The sequence below is a fragment of the Pteronotus mesoamericanus genome, unplaced genomic scaffold (genome assembly GCF_021234165.1).
Source record: "Pteronotus mesoamericanus isolate MK-2021 breed Mesoamerican mustached bat unplaced genomic scaffold, CSHL_Meso_final scaffold_582, whole genome shotgun sequence".
NCBI classification, from domain to species: Eukaryota; Metazoa; Chordata; class Mammalia; order Chiroptera; family Mormoopidae; genus Pteronotus; species Pteronotus mesoamericanus.
The window spans coordinates 4059875-4077438 of NW_026555323.1; the positions used below are offsets into that span (position 1 = coordinate 4059875).

General features: G+C 58.4%; 1 protein-coding gene across 1 annotated transcript in view; it reads right to left on the reverse strand.

The window, feature by feature from the left end:
- Positions 1-704: 704 nt before the first annotated feature.
- Positions 705-17564, reverse strand: part of LRRK1 (leucine rich repeat kinase 1) — a 95703-nt gene continuing 78843 nt past the window's right edge. Inside the window, exons 24-34 of the mRNA XM_054561979.1 lie at positions 15382-15631; positions 13786-13952; positions 11523-11720; positions 10095-10372; positions 9190-9384; positions 8261-8412; positions 7512-7629; positions 6118-6234; positions 3167-4017; positions 2652-2753; positions 705-1090 (exon numbers count right to left, since the gene is read on the reverse strand). Coding sequence (XP_054417954.1) covers positions 913-1090; positions 2652-2753; positions 3167-4017; positions 6118-6234; positions 7512-7629; positions 8261-8412; positions 9190-9384; positions 10095-10372; positions 11523-11720; positions 13786-13952; positions 15382-15631 — 2606 coding nt within the window. The 3' untranslated portion in view covers positions 705-912. The remainder of the gene's footprint in view (positions 1091-2651; positions 2754-3166; positions 4018-6117; positions 6235-7511; positions 7630-8260; positions 8413-9189; positions 9385-10094; positions 10373-11522; positions 11721-13785; positions 13953-15381; positions 15632-17564) is intronic.

The window sequence follows — 17564 nt, forward strand, 5'->3', positions numbered from 1 at the left end:
CGCAGGATGTAATTCCCCGACCAGGGGCCTAACGGCTGCGAAATTCCTTAATTTGTTAAAGTGATAAGCAAGATTATTATGTGCAAACAAACAGGGCTTGTGCTCCAGCTGCATCCAAGTTTATTTTACAAAGCGATAAACACAAGGCCCTTTCTCAAGTCTGCTGATTGAGTGCCTCCTTCCTTTTGTCGGCGGGAGGAGAATGCAAGGGCTGCCCGGGCCCTGGGCGAGCGGGCTCTTGGCTTGCCGGCTGTGCCACTTCAAGGGACTCATTCATTCCCCGGATTGGGCAACGCTCCTCGCCGAGGGTCCTTCTGGGGATTTCTCACAGAGACTTTCCCGGGCCGGAGACATACGATCTCAGCTTCCCCAAGCAGGGCCCCGGGCCCCGGGGACTCAGGCGCTTGTGAAATAGGCTGAGAACTGGGGGGCCATCAGGGGAAGGGGCAGGGGTCACGGCCCTCCTCCCTCCCTGCCTTGAATGGCTCCCCAACTGAGAGCGGCTAGTGTAATTCCATCCCAGACCTGGAGAGGATAATGGGTGGGCCCTGCAAGCCGGCAAGGCCCAGACTCGTGGCCCAGCCCAGAACAGGGCCCTCCTCCCCCGTTCCTGGAAGAGGATGGACGGAGAAGGCAGGGGGAGTTCCTGCTACCCAGCCCCACCCTCTCCCCCTGGGCTGTAAAACCAGCAATGGTGGGGGCTTGGTGTGGGGGGGAGGGGGGCGTGGGAGTATCAGAGAGTCCCGAAACCACTGCCAGGGGCGGGAACTTCTCAGCACTTCTTAGCAGCAAGTGGCCCACGAGAGAGCCCAGTTTGTCTTCCGGGCCCGCCGAGGACAGCAGGATGCAGGCAGAAAGGTCAGCGCACTGGCCTGGGCCAGCCAGGTCCAAGCGGCGGCCGTTCCACAGGAATTACCTTCTCTTCCGCGTGCAAGCCTCCAGCCGACCCAGCTCCTCGTAGGACTGGTAGAAAACGTCAAACTCCCGGGTCCCCCAGCCCCTCCAGACAGCCAGGCACCATTCCATGTCTTCGTTCTGAAAGCCACACACGACCGTGTCCTTGGCCACCACAGCCGCATCCACGAGCACCCTGCAGGGAGGGGGAGCGGCCTGAGCTGACCCGTGGAGTTCCCATGAGGTCGGGGCTGGGACCCTTGCCCTGCACCTGCTCGGGAGGGCAGAGCGTGTGCATCCCGGCCTGGCCCTGCCCACGGGCTCTGAGGCCCCGCGGCTCCTCCCGGGTGGTCCTGCCTTGAGTAGAGGCTTTCTAACATCTAAAGAGAAATGAAGGGCATCAGCTCAGGTTCACAGAGGGCGGTTGTCCTTGGAAGGGATCTCCTGTGAGGTGCCCAGAAAATACCATCGACTCTAATTTCTGCTTGTCCGTGGCCTGTGATGAATTTTGACTTTAACTCAGTGCCCTTGCCTTGCGCATAATTCTTTTCCTGTTCTAAGCGTCCACAGGTTTAGGAAATACAGGGCAACACAGGAGGCAGAAAACCTTCAGTAAGAGGCTGCGAGTTGTTTCTCACAATCTGGGCTTGCGCAGTTTCCTCCCGGCCCCTCGCCAGACTGTGCAGCCCACTTCCTCCCATGATGCTCAGCGGGCCCTGGTGCTGGGAACCAGGATGCCCCGGGCCCCCCACTGGCCCTTCAGGGTTTTGCTCACTGCAGGCCCTCTCTAGCTATCTGCCGAGGGAACCAACACGTCAGCTGCATCTCAAGAGAGCTGGTGGGCTCAGCCGCTTTCTCCTTCCAGGGAGCGAGCATGCCTGGCTCTTGGTAAACCTACTTTTGGGGGATAAATGGGGAAAATGGAGGGACACTGAGAGCAGGCTCCCTGAGGTCAACAGCCCTGGCCTCCACAGACCCACCTGCTCCCGCAGAAGCCCCACCTATGATCTCGGAAGGACCTCAGTCCAAAGCCGCAGCCCACGCTCTGCAGGGCTCAGCAGCAAGCCCAGATCTTATTTTTAGAGTCACTAGCCGTGGTGATGCCCTGCGAGAACTAGACATGGGGATGGGGCCAGGGAGAGGCGCTGCCACGGACATCTCCTGGGTCATCGTGGGTGAGACAGGCCTGGTGGGATTTCTCCATGAGGGAGATCGACGGCACGGGGTTCCGGAGACCAAGTGGGGCGTGCAAACACTGCGGGGCCCCGCTGGTGCCAGCCTCCCATCTCTGCCGCTGGGCAGATAGGGTCTGGACAGTCTGTCCTGCCCAGCACAGTAGGGCCCCCCAGTAGAAGGGTACAAAGCCCTACTTGGTGCTGCCTGGGCAGGTGGGACACCTTGGTAAGGGCTCTCGTGCTTGGCGGGATGGGCAGTGAGTCGCCTGGATCCCCGTTTCCATGGCAGTGGTCCTGGCAATGTACCCCAAGCAGGGCACTTGGTCACCAGAGACAGGTGGCCGCACCCAGAGGCTGATGTCTGGTTTAGCCGGTATCTGCTGACCTCCCGGGAGCTGCCTGCGGCGCCCCACCTTGCTCCTCACCTGCCTTGAGGCCACGTTGGTGGATGTGGCTTTTATTTGCGGAGGACAGGAGGGTGGGGGCCACTGTGCAGGGACGTGGCTGTGAGCCTAGATCCCCCCTGCCGCGCCCCCCCCCCGCCCCCGCCACAGCCCTGGACCTAAGAGCTCTCAGTCTTACCCCCATGGAGTCAGCTCTCGGGCTTTCAGGACTGCAATGACTCGGCCCCGCTGGGCGCCTGCGTCCTTCTCCAGGCCAATGACGATAACATCTCCCCCGCGCCTGCGAAACCAGAACCGAGAAGGGGAAGCGCTTTGTCGAGGGCTGTGCTCTCCAGGGGAAATGGAGCTGCCGTGCAGAAAGGCAAGGCAACAAACGCGCAGTTTCTGCTAATGGATTGAGGTGCGGAGGGGGCACCGACGCCGGAGCGCAAGCCCTTTCCCAGTAGGAAACCGGATCGCACTTGACCGCAGCTCCCTGCCGTGGTGCCCTCAGCTCTCCGGCGGGCAGATGAGCTTTAGTGCCGCCCTTCTCAGATTTGCTCGAGAGATCCCTCCAGATTTCAGAATCGAGGGAGCAGCTCCCAATGGGTCGATGGGTCGTGACAGTATCTCAAAGCGTCCTTCCCTCTGCCCCTCCCCCAAGAGAAAGCAGGGGACGCCCCCAAGGTCGCGCCCCACTGCTGGGAGACCTACCTGGGGACCCAGATGACGTCCTTCACAGCGAGGACCTTCACGGCTTGCAGGTGCTGGCTGAAAGCCTCCCCATCCACAGGGGTCAGCTCGTGCTCGGACCTGTCAGAGCCGGCCGCGGGCTCTAGCAGCCTGTCCGAGTCCTCGCAGTCGGTGGAGAAGGGAACGCTGGAAGAGCTTGCCGGTGAGCAGGGCAGGCTCAAGGGGGACGGGAGGGCCCGGTGGGGTGGGGACGAGGAGTAGGAGGACATGGAGCAGTAGTCGGTCAGCGAGTCCTGGTGCGTGAGGATCTGCGTGCCCAGTTCCTTGCTGTACATGATGCTCACGTCTGCGATGGAGTCCCCCTCGGGCTCCTTGGGGCTGGCTGTGCGGCTGTCCGGTGGCTCCAAGCCCAACGGGTGCACAGGAAACATGTCCCTCAGGGGGTTGGGGTCCCCGCAGAAGTACCGGGCGCACAGCTGGTAGGTGGCCGAGTGGTACATGACCAAGGAGTTGGCCTTGTCGTCGAGGCACCAAACCACCTCCTCGCCCCTGCACTCAGAGCTGCTCACGACCGAGGTGACCACGGAAGGCGCCGTGTAGGGCTCCAGCCGCCTGCTGATGTCCAGGGTCGCACAGTCGATGACCAGCAGGCCCGGCCCGTTGCTGTACCAGACCTCGGACCCGCTGTTGACCACCTCCATGGCCCTCACAGGGTAGGGGTTCTGCCGCGCGTCTTCGTCTGGGATGCTGAACTTGGCCCGGTTGGCCGTGTGGGAGCACAGGTAGGAGCAGCTGTCGTCTGGGGCACCCCGCACCACGGGGAACACCGCCACCAGCCCATCTGCCAGGCCCGCCAGCACCAGGTAGGCATTCTGCTGGGAGAAGACAGGGAAGCGTGACACCCTTTCTCCTCAAGGCGGGGCCAGGCTTGCCTTCACGCAGAGCCCCGGCAGCTCGAGCTCCCCACCGGCACGCGTGCCCTCCCTGGCGCAGGGCAGGGCTGAGTCCCACTCAGCTCGGCGACCCCATGCGGTTTTCAGCTCCAGGTACAACACACACCTGCAGAACTAATTCTTAAAGAAAGCGCTTCCACCTCGACCCTCTCGTGGCAACACTGCCCGGGGCCCATCCCCTCCCGGCTTCCTTCGTCTGCTTGGATGTGCCTGTGGTCCAGCAAACACTGTGCCAGACTCCCCCAGTGAAGCGTGTGCCTTTCTACAGCCACTAGAGGTCACCGCAAAGAGGCCGACGTTGCAGCGACCCGACCCGGCTGATGGGCCTCCCGGAGCATCTGCGATAAGCAGGGGACAAGGCGCAGCCTCTCAGCCCTGCTGCCCTGGTGGGGCTGGGAGGGAAGAGGTCAGGAGAGCAAAGCGAGGCCAGGACACAGCAGGGATCCAGGCCTAGCGCCGGTGAGGGGGAGCGGCAGAAAGCCCCCTAGTTGGGGGCTGGAGGAACTTGGGCAGGTTGGGAGCTGGAGAAACGGAGGGGCGGTGTTGGGCTGCCTAAGGTAAAGAGCGACCCAGCCGCCAGCGCAAGAGCGAGGTCCATACGCCCGAGGAACGTTTATCGAAATCCATCTTCAGGATTTTAGGGAAGAAAGCGGCCAAGGCAAACAGGAGCCACGTCTTTATTGGAGTGCTGGTTCAGGCCCCAGGCCGGGCCGTGAGCTCCGCGGCCCGGCTGGGTGTGAACGTGCGCGTGCAAGAATGCAGGGGTCTGCCGCGTGCGGCCTCCGGGGGCAGGTACCCTGGCAGGGAGGCTCCGCACAGAGCCGGCTTTATTCCCTCTGGTCGCGCGGGCGGCGGTGCCCTGGCTCGGGGGCTCCGGCCAGCCGTGGCCTCAAATAACGCTTTGTGTTGTGTTCTCCTGCGTGCTGGTGCCGAGCGGGTCGCGAGCCGCCCGGCCTTGCTCATGGGGCTGCAGTCATAAATGATTCTAAGGTTGACTTCAGGCTTTTTTTGTTTTTTTTTTTTTAAAGCAATGAAACTGTGGGAAGGGGGAAGGAAGAGCGCATATATTTCGGGACCCTCAGGAAATAGCAATAAGGCTTGTGTTTACCGAGCACCACAGCCTGGACCTCTGGGGTACGGGATGCCCTGGCTGCAGATCTTTTTTACAATGTCTTTTCACCCCCATTTTACAGATGGGAAAACCGAGGTTGGGTGATGACAGCCAGCCTGCACGTTCTCACAAAGCGACACCTGTAATAACACCTCGCTCAGGTACTGGGATTGGGGAGCCTCGGGCAGGGGTCTCAGGGCAGAAAAGGGCGGGGAGCGTTGCCCAGATTCTGGAAGCCTGAGAATGTTGCTGAGGGGCAGGGGTGGCAGTAGGGGGAGCATCTCAGAGCTGGGGCCCTGGCTTTGACCTTGAGAATGGAAGAGGAGGTAGTCTGGGAAAGGCAGGTGCAGCCAGAATTCCTGGTGGGAAGGGCCCCCTTAGAGTGTGATGCTGGGTGGGTTGGGGTGTGGGGGGGAGTCCGGGGAGCCTCACCGGCCATGCAGAGCTGTCTGGGCTTGGGGTCCCATATGGGACAAAGAGGGTCCCCGCCCGAGGACTGACAGTGAACACTCCAGAGGAGGCGGAGATGGCGGTCCTCTGGACGGCCCACAGGGGCGGCGACAGGGCCAGCCAGGCTCTGCGGGGCTGCTCGTTTGCACCATTTACGCCAGGATAGCATTTCGCCGAAATCTGGGAGTGTGGTATTTGCGTGAGGAATGCAAACGTTCCACTGAGCGCTCGGTCTTACTGATTGTGTAGGTTCTCCCAAAGCGGATGGGCGCTAAGGATGGTGCAGGCTCCCTGGGTCTCTAGGCAGACGGAGACCTGGGCGTGGCTGTTCAAGGGGGCGTGGCTGTTCAAGGGGCGTGGCGATCCAAAGGGCGTGGCTTTGCTCCCCGCCCCCAAGAGACCTAGGAAGGGAGTATCAGTCATATGGGCGTGCACCTTCCCCAACCTCGGCACCTCACCTTTTTTAAAACAGGCACTGCCAAGAAGCAGGTGACGACGGCCGGGGTGTCCAAAGCCCGCTGAGGCAAGTTTAAGGGACACATGCCCTTGAGGCTGTAGATGTAGATCTTTTGGTCCTGCAGAGGCACAGAAGCCAGCGTAAGGCCTGGGCTGACACGCGCCCCGACTCCGTCTTGGACTCCCTTTGGGCCTTAGAAAGTCACATGTATGGATGCTTTCTGGTTGGTTGTTTCCAGATTTCTGTTCTTTGTAGAAACGGAAAACTACAGGGCTGTCTCAAGAAGAAAAATAAAGTTGCCCATAATCTGCTGCCTGGAGAAAACCAGCTTTGGGGGATGGGACATGGACTTTCAGTTTCTGGTGGAGGGTGTCCCTGTTCCTGCTGTGGTCACATTGCCTCCTCCCGGGACAACACCCACTGCAGGCAGAGGCCCCAACGACTGGCCCGCGAGGGGACAAAGTGTGCGCTCCCTTTGCTCTCCATCCCTGAATGCACCACTGTGTGGTTCATCTGTTGCCAGACCTTGGGTCTGCTTCTAAGTCTTCACTACTAGGAATTGTTCTGGGATGAGCATTCGGACAGATGTGTTTACCTCTGTGCGTCATGGTTATTTTCTTAGAACGAATTCTCAAGACTGAAATCATGGAGGCTTATGTGATGTGGAGAGATTTCAGATCCACCTGCCTTCTGGGAAGGCTGCGCCGATTTATAACCCCACGCACCTTCCCATCCACCCTAGGACGTCTGTTTTCGGGCATTCCTCTCTGGACTCCTCAGAAGACAGTGACGTGGGCCTTCTGCTGCCTTTTTTTTTTTTTTTTTTTAAATCCTCACCTGAGAACTTTTTTTTTCATCGCTTTTTAGAGACAGAGGAAAGGAGAGAAATATCGATGCAAGAGGGAAGCACTGATTGGTTGCCTCCCACACATGCCTGGACCAGGATCATACACACCCTCATTGGGAATCGAACCCACAACCCTTAGGTTACAAGAAGACACTCCAGCCAACAGAGCCTCACCGGCCCAGGGCTCTGCTGACTTCTGTGACGGGAAGGCACAAGGCCTCTGAGCCGAATGGATTTGCTGGGCAGCCCTGGCAATGTTATAAGAAGCCCGGTCACATCACCAACCCACTGAGCAACTGGGGTTCTCCTGCTGGGACTCTGCCCCTGACGCTTATCATGGCTGAGTCCCTGTCTCCAGCCTTGGACAAGCTGGAGATGCTGCTGGGTCACAGGGCCGCTGGCATTGCTCGGGGGCGGGGAGGGGTCTCACAGGTGAGGACTGGGGTCCCTGGAAATGCAACGGATCCCGGTGGCCTGCATTTTCCGTTGTTCCGTCTGGCTCCTGGCGTTGCACAATGAGAGCCCTGCACAGGGTGCGGGGTGCTTACCTCGGTGGCCGTCCACAGAGAGCTCTGGACCTTGAGTTGACAGCTCAGCTTCATGCCCGCACAGCCCATCCGCTGCACTTCCAGAAGGCCCTTCTCCGTGTTCACCACAGTGTAGTTCCTGTAATGGGCAGCGAGCGTGCGGTCAGCTCACGGGGGCTGCGGGCCACCGCCTCATCCCGGCCGGGCTGGTGGCAGCGTTGGAGGAGGAACACCAGCAGTCGGCCTTGTCCTCCCCCACGGGCCCAGGGTTGAATTCGTCCTGTTCTGGGAGAACCAGGGGTTGCTCGTGGCCTGGGCCGAGCCGGGCTCTGCCTGCCTGGTAACGCTTGAACATTCAGGCAGGCTAAGGCCACTCCCACTGGGAAGAAAGAAAGGCTCCCTCACTCATCTCTCATTATTCAGCAGTTCCACTCAGTACCTGTCTTCTCTCCCTTATCCCCAGAATCACTTACCCCCTCTACCATCAAGCTGGACATAGCTCCTGTCTTAAAACAAAGCCCTCCCTCGACCCCTGCCCTCCCCGCCCCTAGCAGATATCACCGCTTCTTTGCTTCTCTTACTCACAAACCCATACGTGCATGTCTATGGCGGGGGGGGGGGCTCAGTTTTCTCCCTTGAGCAGGCCCCGCTGGGCTCTCAGTCCACTGTGCACTCAATGGCTCCCACCGCGGTCGTCTCTGACTGGCCCCCCATTCCAAGGTCACTCCCACTCTGATGCCAGCAGGGCGTGGAAAGCCTCAGGAGGTTACCTGGACTCTTCTTTTCCGTCCCAGAACACCACTGTGTATTCCTGGCGCTGGGACGAGAAGAAGGCCGTCTGCTTTCCGCAGGGCAGCTGGTACATGAAGGTCGCAAAGGTGGGGTCCTTCATTTGGCTCACCACGGACAGGGCCAGCGGTCGCTGCAGGAGAGAGCCCACCAGAGCTGTGAGCCGGGGTCACTTACAGGTGGACAGATGCCCATTCTGCCCACAAAACCAACGGCCTTCTCCCAGGGCGGGAGGAGTGCAATTTGTTCATTCAAGACCCCGTCGAAATTAGAGACAAAACAGATGCCAGAAACAGACCCGTCTGGGCATCTGGGTCATCGTCATCCACGACAACTCAGACTCAGAGGAGGAGGTTAGTTAGCACAGTGACATTCCAGCCCCCATGCCTAGGATGTACGATCTTGTAAAGGAACTTTCTCAGACCTCATTTACAGCCAATACATTAAACTAGCTCCTTCGAAACTGATAAATGAGTTTCAACCTGAAACTGCTGGCCTTTTCCAAAAAACAACTAGCTTTAAAATGATCATGTGGCTCCCGTTTCTCATGAGCAAACCTTCTTCCTGTTATGTTACAAAGAGACAGCCAGGCTCTCCGCTCCTGCGTGGGGACAGTGTTGCCACAAAGAGGCTGGTATGCTTTGTTTGCATGATGATAGAACACGGACGTTGGGGAGGAAAAGAAAGTTCACTTGTCCCAATAGCGATATGCATGCAACAAAAATGATCTGGATGAATTAGGAGTTGTAAAGGTCTCTTTCTAGAACAGGTAAGCAGAAAAGAGCTGCCCTGTTTGTTCTAGCTCCTTCGTGAGGGGTGGGCAGGCAGCAGTCCATGTGGGCTCTGGGGACCCGCAGCCTCCCCTGCAGTGGCTGAAGGGGCGGGGCCCCGGGCCCTGGGCCCCAGGCACCTTCTCGGGCTTCGTGTCCCAGCATTCCATCATGAGCGCCTGGAGTCGGTGGAACTGTACTTCCTCCGGCTGCCCCAGAATCGGGCGGATGCCCTTGGACAGCTTCTTGGCAATCTGCAGCTGGTGGTGGCCCAACGCAGGCCGCTGTCCCGACAGCAACTCGTAGAGCACCATTCCATAGGAGAACATGTCTACCTGGGCAGAGAGGCAAGGCAAGTCAGGTCCCCTGCCTGGGCCCGGCCCCTCCAGCCAGCTGGCCCCGAGAAGGAGGGAGCGGGAGACCCCGTTAGACAAGGAGAACGTGGGCCCTGTCCAAAGGGAGGCACGCATCAATGCATCCACCAATCCGCCCATCTCTTTCCACCCGTCCCAACGTCCAGGGAACCACCTGATCACCCATCATTCTGTGCCTTTATCCATCCATCTCCCAGTCTGTCCACCTGTCCTTCCTTTCTTCCTTCTACCCTCCTAATCACCTGTTCTTCTGCACATTTATCTACCCATCCTCCTGCCTACCCATCCGTCCATCCATCCATCCCCCATCCACCCATCCATCATCCATCTCTCCATCCATCCATCACTGTGAAGATTCCTGTTATAATCTTGGTTTTGAGCTACATCATCTGTGGCACCTGCTACTAAGAAGCTCTGATTTTTCTCACTGTGATTTGCCTTTTCTCTCTTGGTTAACAGCGATAGGTGCTGAGTTAACCCTCTTGCGCTTAGGTTATTCTTGGAGCAATTATTCAAGGATCTATCTGCTTGGGGGCGGAGGTGGGAGGTGCCCAGAGCTCAGAAGCTACCAGTGCTGCTAGGACTACCTGGCTGGCCTGACACAGGCCTGGGCTCCTCCTGAGCTGTGGGGTGGGCCGGGCCAGGGGACGGTGGTGGGCTGGGGTGGGTACCTTCTCATCATACACGATGCGAGGCCTGATCTCCGGGGCCTGATAGCCAGGGGTGCCCTCCACGCCCAGGGCGCCCTCGTGGAAAGACTGCCTCGAAATCCCATAGTCCGATAGCTTGATGTTGACGTGCTCCTTGATGTCCAGGGACCAGACCAGGATGTTGTCCGACTTCAGGTCGCAGAAGATGATGTTCTTCTTATGCAGGTAGGCCAGGCCGGAGGCGATCTGGTAGGCTATTTTCTGCGTGAGCATGTGTCCCAGGGGCATAAAGGAAGAATCTTTGCAAAGAAGAACATACCATACTGTCAGGATAACAACTATGCTCTTTTCTTACCTCTGTCTCCCAAAATGCTTTATATTCCACCAACATGTTCTCATCATTTCCCTGCTGGGTGCCAGAGGAGATGGAGTCTGATCTTCTTTGGCAAAACATTATTTAGGACAAAAGCGCCTGCCATTACAGCTTCATTCATGGCATCTAAGGTCAGGAGTTGGTCTATTTGCCCAAACAGCAAGTATTCAGAATCTCAGGCCAGGGTTGCTACATGGTCAAGGGCCAAGTTGCAGGTGTAAGAGCTTGATTAAAAAGAATGTCTTCCACTGAAGCAGAAATCATTGATTCTAACTGCATTTGTTTTTCCTGAGTCAAAAGACAACTAACTCCCTGTCTCTGTCAGCTCTCTGGAGTTTAGTTATCCATGTCTCAAGCTAAGTTATTTTATTTTATATCTTTCTTTCTATTGATTTTTAGACAGAGAGAGGAAGGGGGAAAGGAGAGAGAGAGATTGATTAGTTGTTCCACTTATTCATGAACTCATTGGTTGATTCTTTATGTGCCCTGACTGGGGATTGAACCCGCAACCTTGGCGCATCGGGACGATGCTCTAACCAGCTGAGCTGCCCGGCCAGGGCTCAAGGTAAATTATTTTAAAATTTTGTTAAAAGCATAAGTTAGGATAAAACTGACCCCAGGGTCTCAGAGTGTTGACAACGGCGGACACATAGGGCCCGTCACAGTTGAGGGAGAGGTTTACGTGGCAGGGGAGCTTGTCTCGGGCCTCCCCGGCTGCCCATCTGAGGCTCAACTGCGCTCCCAGTGGGGTTGTGGCCGTTCTCCTTTTACAGGCGAGAAGGTTAAGCAACTTCCGGGATCATGGCGGAGAACCAGGCCTTGAACCTGCTTCTCTCTGACTCCAAAGCGGGAGCTCCTGCAGCCTCACCACCACCACCGCATAGGTTTAGACCTGGGGGGGGGCTTTCCATCACCCACAGGCAGGCGGCCTCGTGGGCTGAGACAGCTGTGCCTGGCCCCAGAGAGCCAAGCCAGGCCGCAAGGAGCCCCCAGGCCCAGGCTGCCGGCCATGGGCTCTCACGCCCCCCAGGACCACCCGGCCACCCCCTGCAGGAGGTTCTCGCAGCGGCGGGTACCTTTGGCGTTTTCGGACAGCACAGTGTTGAGGCTGCCCAGCGGGGCGAGCTCCAGGGCGAAGCAGAGGGGGTGGATGCTGATGCCGATCAGAGACACGATGCAGGGGTGCTGCAGGGCGTGCAGCATGCTGGCTTCCTGCCGGAACTCCGAGAAGTTCTTCATGGCGTCTGTGGCCCGCAGGTGCCTCAGCATGGTGTCTGCAGGGGACAGCATGGCCGTGAGCGCTGCCCGGGGGTGCAGGGGCGCCCGTGAGGAGGAGCAGCCTGCTTTGCTGGGCCCTGCGCTGCCTGCCCAGGGGGCCTGTCTGGGGCCACCTGGCTGAGGGTTCTGGCTGCACTGTGGTTGGCGGGGGCCAGCATTTACATTTCAAAGCACTCAGTGTATCAGGGGCCTGCGATATTGTCCCTCAGAATTTGGCCTCAAATGTGGGATTCTTGAGGCTTTCTAGGCTGACACAAGCCCCCGGCTCCTCATCCAATAAACTCATCCCCATCACACGTGGCGGTTCCTGCTTCGTCAGTGGACGGCTGGGCATGACCTCTCCCGTGTCCCCTAGACGTCGCTCCCACCCCGCCCCCCGCTGCAGGCTGCCGGAGGGGCACCGTTGGGCCTTATTCCAGTTCTGCATCCCGAGTCCCACCTGGAGCCTGGCTCAGGCGGCACGTCGTTACCAGGCCCCCGAATGCTCACCTGCAAGGGTGCTGAGGGTTTGGTTTCCGCCGCCCACTTTACTCCCCACCCAGTGTCCAGGGCCACCCAAGACAGAAAGGACCACTGGCCTCTCTCATCAGCCAGGGAAAACTGTGGGGCAGCTACAGGCCTGAGACACGTCACCTCAGGCCGGAGGAGGAAGGCGTGCGGCTGGTGTGATTTCGAACCTGTGCTATAACCTCCCAATGCCCCAGGAACGCACCCCCGACAGAAGGCACCTGCCCCGCCGAGCAGAGGAGCAGGACGCCACCCACTGGGCTGTGGCCAGCCCTGAGGCCTCGCAGCAGGACCCCCAGGCCCTGCTTGTCCTCTTGTGTCCCGATCTGTCCCTCCTCTACGGTCAGATTTTTAAATTGGAGACCTTCGGACACGGAGGGTCAACCCGCGTGGAAAACCATCTTGGCGATTAAAATCCGTACATGTGAGTGTGGCCAGATTTGTTTTTTAACTACGAAGGTTGTGTTTCCCACGTTCGGTCTTTAAACCATTAAGGATTCATTTTTGACTGCGGTGTGAGGTCTGACCCACGCCTCCACCCCAGTTTACTGACAAGTCAGGCTTTCCTCCACGCACGATGTCACCTCGTCATCTGCCAGCCTCCCTCACACGTCATGCTCTGTCTCCTCCCTAGACAGCCAGTCGGCGCCCGGGAGAAAACCGCCGCAACGTCTGTACACGTGCACGTTGGGACACTGGCGGGGCAGGCCTCTGTCTTTTGCTGCCCGCTGTGGAATTTTCTTGGCTGTTCCCGGGCTTTTGTTATTTTACATGCATTTTACAATCAGTCCACGTTCCCCCTCACACACACACTCACAGACGTTTTATGAAACCCTTCCCGACTCTGATGCTTGTCCAGGATCCCTTAGATTTTCTGCGCAGAAAGTCACGTCCTCTTCATATCACTACACTTTTGTCTCTTCCTCTCTGATCCGCTTTCTTTCTACGGCTCCACGATTCTAATTTTTCTACCGAGACTGTAAATTACTGTGAGGATCCTAATGATGACCAGGGGGAGCCAGGGGTAGGGACGAAGGTGACAGTCAGCTGGCTGCAGTGAGGACGCCTCGCAGCGCCCACACTGGGTGTCAAGCGGTGATGGGTGGAGACCATCCAGGAACCGTGCACAATGCGTGGGCCTTTGTGAGGGTGGACGGACCCCACGCTGGCTTTTCAATTTCATCTGTCTGGAGAGCCCATTGTGCTTTAGTGGCGGCATCTGAGGGGGTCCCGCAGGCTGAGGGGTCTGCCTGAGGTCTGATTATGGGCCCCCCACGTGCCAGACCTGGGCCGGACGTGGAGCGGATGGAAATAGTACGAGTAGCTCAGGTTGTTCGGTGCTCACGTTTAAGCAAGAGAGTGAGCCCCCAAAGCAAATTCCAGGCCTCACTCAGCCTGATCCCACGCCCTGCCAGGCACAAAACGGGGCCGTCTCCGGGGTCCGCGGTGGCCTCACCCACCCTCCTCCTTGTACCCACGGGCTGCGGCCTCAGGCATGCAGTTTGGACCCAGGGAGCCTGTGTCTGAAAGGAAATGACGCAGGGTCCTGTTTACCTGCTGGGACGTTAGCGAAGTTCTTGAACTTCTTGATCTGGAATCGCTTCACAGCCACGGGCTGGCCTTGGTACCGGGCTCGGTAGATGACGGTGCCGCTGCCACCCTGGCCCAGGATGCTGCTCTCGTCCTCGTTGTGCTCCAGCTTGCTGTTCTCCAGGAAGAGCCTGCCGGGAACACGGCGCAGGTCAGAGCAGACGCCGCCTGCCCCACGTCCCCGGGGAGGGCGTGCGATGCTCTGGGGCCATAGTTGGGCCACAGCTGAAGTTTCCAGAGAGCCTGTGCTGGATGGTGGATCTTGTTCAGATCGCTGGGCGATTCATCTCCTGGGTAAGGGGCCTGGTTGATGAACCTTCCCACAGCTTGAGGTTAGAGCCAAACCAACAGGGACAAGCAACATGGCCTTCCAGACTCCACGCCATACAAGTCACTGCCGAGGCTCAGTGTGGGCACAAAACCTAACAAGGTTCGGCAAATAAACAAAAGTTCTAAAACTTTGGGGCTGCCTAATCGGGGTCCTTCCCGCTCCCACCCCTCAATCTGACTCCTACATATACAACACTCTGCATGTGATCTCCACGCAATGCTAATCCTTATGTTAAAGAGCCAGGAAAAAAAGGAAAATAATTTTACAGGAGAGCGGTGTTTAACTGGTGTTTTCTCTGATGAGGTAACTGCGGATGTTGCAGAGAACACTAGGGGAAAGTATCCAACGTGGGAAGCAATGCCTTAGTTGATTAATTAATTGTCTTAATCCTCACCCAAGGATATGTTTGTTGATTTTAGAGAGAGGTAGGGAGAGAGAAAACATCGACGGGTGAGACAAACAACGACCAGTTTGCCTGATCAGATTCATTGAGAAGCAGGTTTTGGAACTCCAGTTCCACAATTATCACACAGTACTTCACATCTATTTCCTTGGGACAGGGGAGCAATTTGGAAACATGCAAGTTCAATGTTCTCTCCCCCTTTCCCCTCAAATTTAATTTTCCTTAAAGAAACTAGATGTACCAATCCTCTGAATAAGAAAATAACAGGACTTTGCAACTCCCAACAAGCTGTAAGTAACCAATGTCAAACTGTCTTCAGGGAGACCAGAGCATAGTTTCCGGTTTCTGTGGCTACAGAAGAGTCCACCTTTTACCGAGCCCTTAGATTTCCTGAAGGTTCTAGCTTAGTGGGACCACAGAATGTTTTTTTTTTTTCATTTTTCCAGCCTCTCCCCCACCGTTACTGTCTTAGATTAGACTCAACAGACTTTGGAGATCCAAGTGCTGTGGGCCGCAGTTAGGAGTTGGGTTTGCCAAGCAAGGAAAGCGGGGCTGCAGGTCTAGGGGTGCCCCTTGAAGACCAAGGAGCATCTGACTTCTATGCCTTGAGCAGGTAGCAAAGTAGGAATCAGAGGGCTCTGCGGAAAGGAGCTCCCCCGCATGGGGTCCCGGAAGGACTTCTCCCTCCAAGTGCTCTGCCCAGTGGGCCAGAGTGGCCTCGTGTGGAAAGCCGGCGGCCCGGTTTCCTACAGGCAGCCCAGGACAAGTCACCTGAGACAGGGCGGAAGCAGAGGTGGCCGCCGTGCAGCGCAGGGCTGTGGCATACCTGGCCGGGAAGTCGGTCATGAACAGCTCGGGCACCAGCTCCTGGAGCGGCACGGGGACATCGGGGTGCTGGGGGCAGGTGATGAAGTCCCGCTCGATGGCTGTCAGCACGCAGTCTTCCATGTCGAAGTATTGCACGTCCTCCGATTTCTCACTGGGGCCAGCGTGCTGGGCCCAGGAGGTCTCACAGACCGGGCAGGGCACGTACTGCTCCATGAGGGGGGTCCCGTCGCTCTCTGTGGCCGTCAGGGCTACGTGGGGACAGAGCGGGAGAAGCTCACCCAAAGGCGGCTGCAGGGGCGTCCCTGAGCAGCACCCTGCAAGCCCAGGCTGGGTGGGCCCGTCCCAGGAGGGGGTCTATCCGCTCTCGCCTGGCGCCCAGGGAGGGCCTGAAACGGCTGCTGCGCTCGGGTGCCTTTTTGGAGAGCTCTGTCCTCCATCCTGAAAGACGCGACCAGGGAGGGGTCGGAGGTGCGCTGGACGGCCGCCTGGGGGCTGAGACCCTGCGCGGGCTGGCTGAGGAGGGGCCCGGAGCCTGGGGGTCCCTCTTGCACAGCTGGCCCCGGCCGGACACTGTGAGCCCTGGATTTTGCCAGGCTCCAATGACCACACAACCAGTGGTTCGGTCAAAGAACGGCGATTCTTTGTAGAAGAGCAAGCAATGCAGGTGGAGAAATGAGGACAAATCATACGAGACAAAAGCTAGTCATTTTATGTGGGTTCTGAGGGGCAGAAGACACACAGCTCTTCTGCACGTCTCTGAAATGAGGTGCAAAAAACACCCCATGGAAGCACCCTCGGGGTGGGTGAGGGCCTGCCTTGTGCAGGGCAGGAGGTGGACTTCCAGAACTTTCTGGGCGCACTTGCCACTTGAGGCCGTGTGTAAAACATCCTGCCAATTGGTTGGCGGTGGTGTCTCCAGGCAGCGCCATCAGGCCCTCAGCCCAGTCCTTCCTGTCTAATGGGATGCCCCCCCCGCACCCCAGTTGAACCCCAGGAGCGCCTGCTGTGGGGACCGCTGCTGGGCGGGGAGACAACAAGGGCCGGGAGGGTTCATATGGGTCTAGAGGCCCCCCCCCCACGGATGGCCAAGCACCCCGCCCCTAAATGCCACAACTCACACACGAAACTGCCTTCTCTGAAGCCCCCTAAGCCTTTTTCCATGTAGGTCACTTTCCCATCAGCACCGGAGGGACCCCAGGCCCTGGGGTCTGCAGCGCGCACCACCGCACGCCCGGCCGCTTCCTTCAGCGTCTCCTCGGACGCTCTCCTGGGACGCAGGGATGGCGCGCCGGCAGGGAAGCCGGCGCGGGGAGGCTAGAGGACTGGCCAGCAAGCCGGTGGCAGTGCTCGGGCTCCAAACGCTCTCTGGGCCCGCTGGGCCGCCAGCCTTCAGAGGGGAGGGCTCACGGGGAGAGGCTGCCGGGTTTTGCCCCTGATCATGGCCTCCCCGCTGCAGAACAGCCTGCGGGTCTGTCTCCACTCGGGTAGCAAAACAAACAGAGAGGGCCTAACAGCTTCACTTCAAAGAGTGTTTTCTTTGGGTGGACCCTCAAAGGGCCTGGAAAGGACCACGGCTGAGCCCCTGTGGGATTCGGGGTGGGGAGCAGGCAGGGAAGGACCATGGGGGCCCTGGGCAGGTGCGGCTCCCTGCCCTGCTCACCCCTGCGCAAGGGATAAGCTCCACCTGCGGCTCCCGCGGGCCTCGCTGGGCAAATATGACCCTGTGAGCCTCCCATTGTCTTCTTGCACCACGTGTCCAAGGTCATTGTCCTTCCCACATGTGGTGGGCCAAGCACATGCCCTGTGGGGTCTGGGCCCACAGCTTCCCCATAGCGCCGCCCCCCCAATGCCCAGAGCTGGACCCCCCGCCCTGGGGGTCAGACTCCACCTTCGGGCCCTTAGAAGCCCATGGATTTCCTTGGGCTGAATACCACTGGGATTTCTGATCTGCACAGAAGGAGCCTGCAGATTTAGGAAGAAGTGCAGTTGACCCTTAAACAATGTGGAGGGTGAGGAGCGCTGACCTCGCGCAGCTGGAAATCTGAATATAAGTTGTGGTTGCCCCAAAGCTTAACTACAGTCGCCCCTTGGTATCCATGGGGGATGGCTTCCAGGACTCCCGCAGATACCCAGATCCACGGACGTCAAGCCCCTGATGTGGGATGCTGTAGAACAATGCGT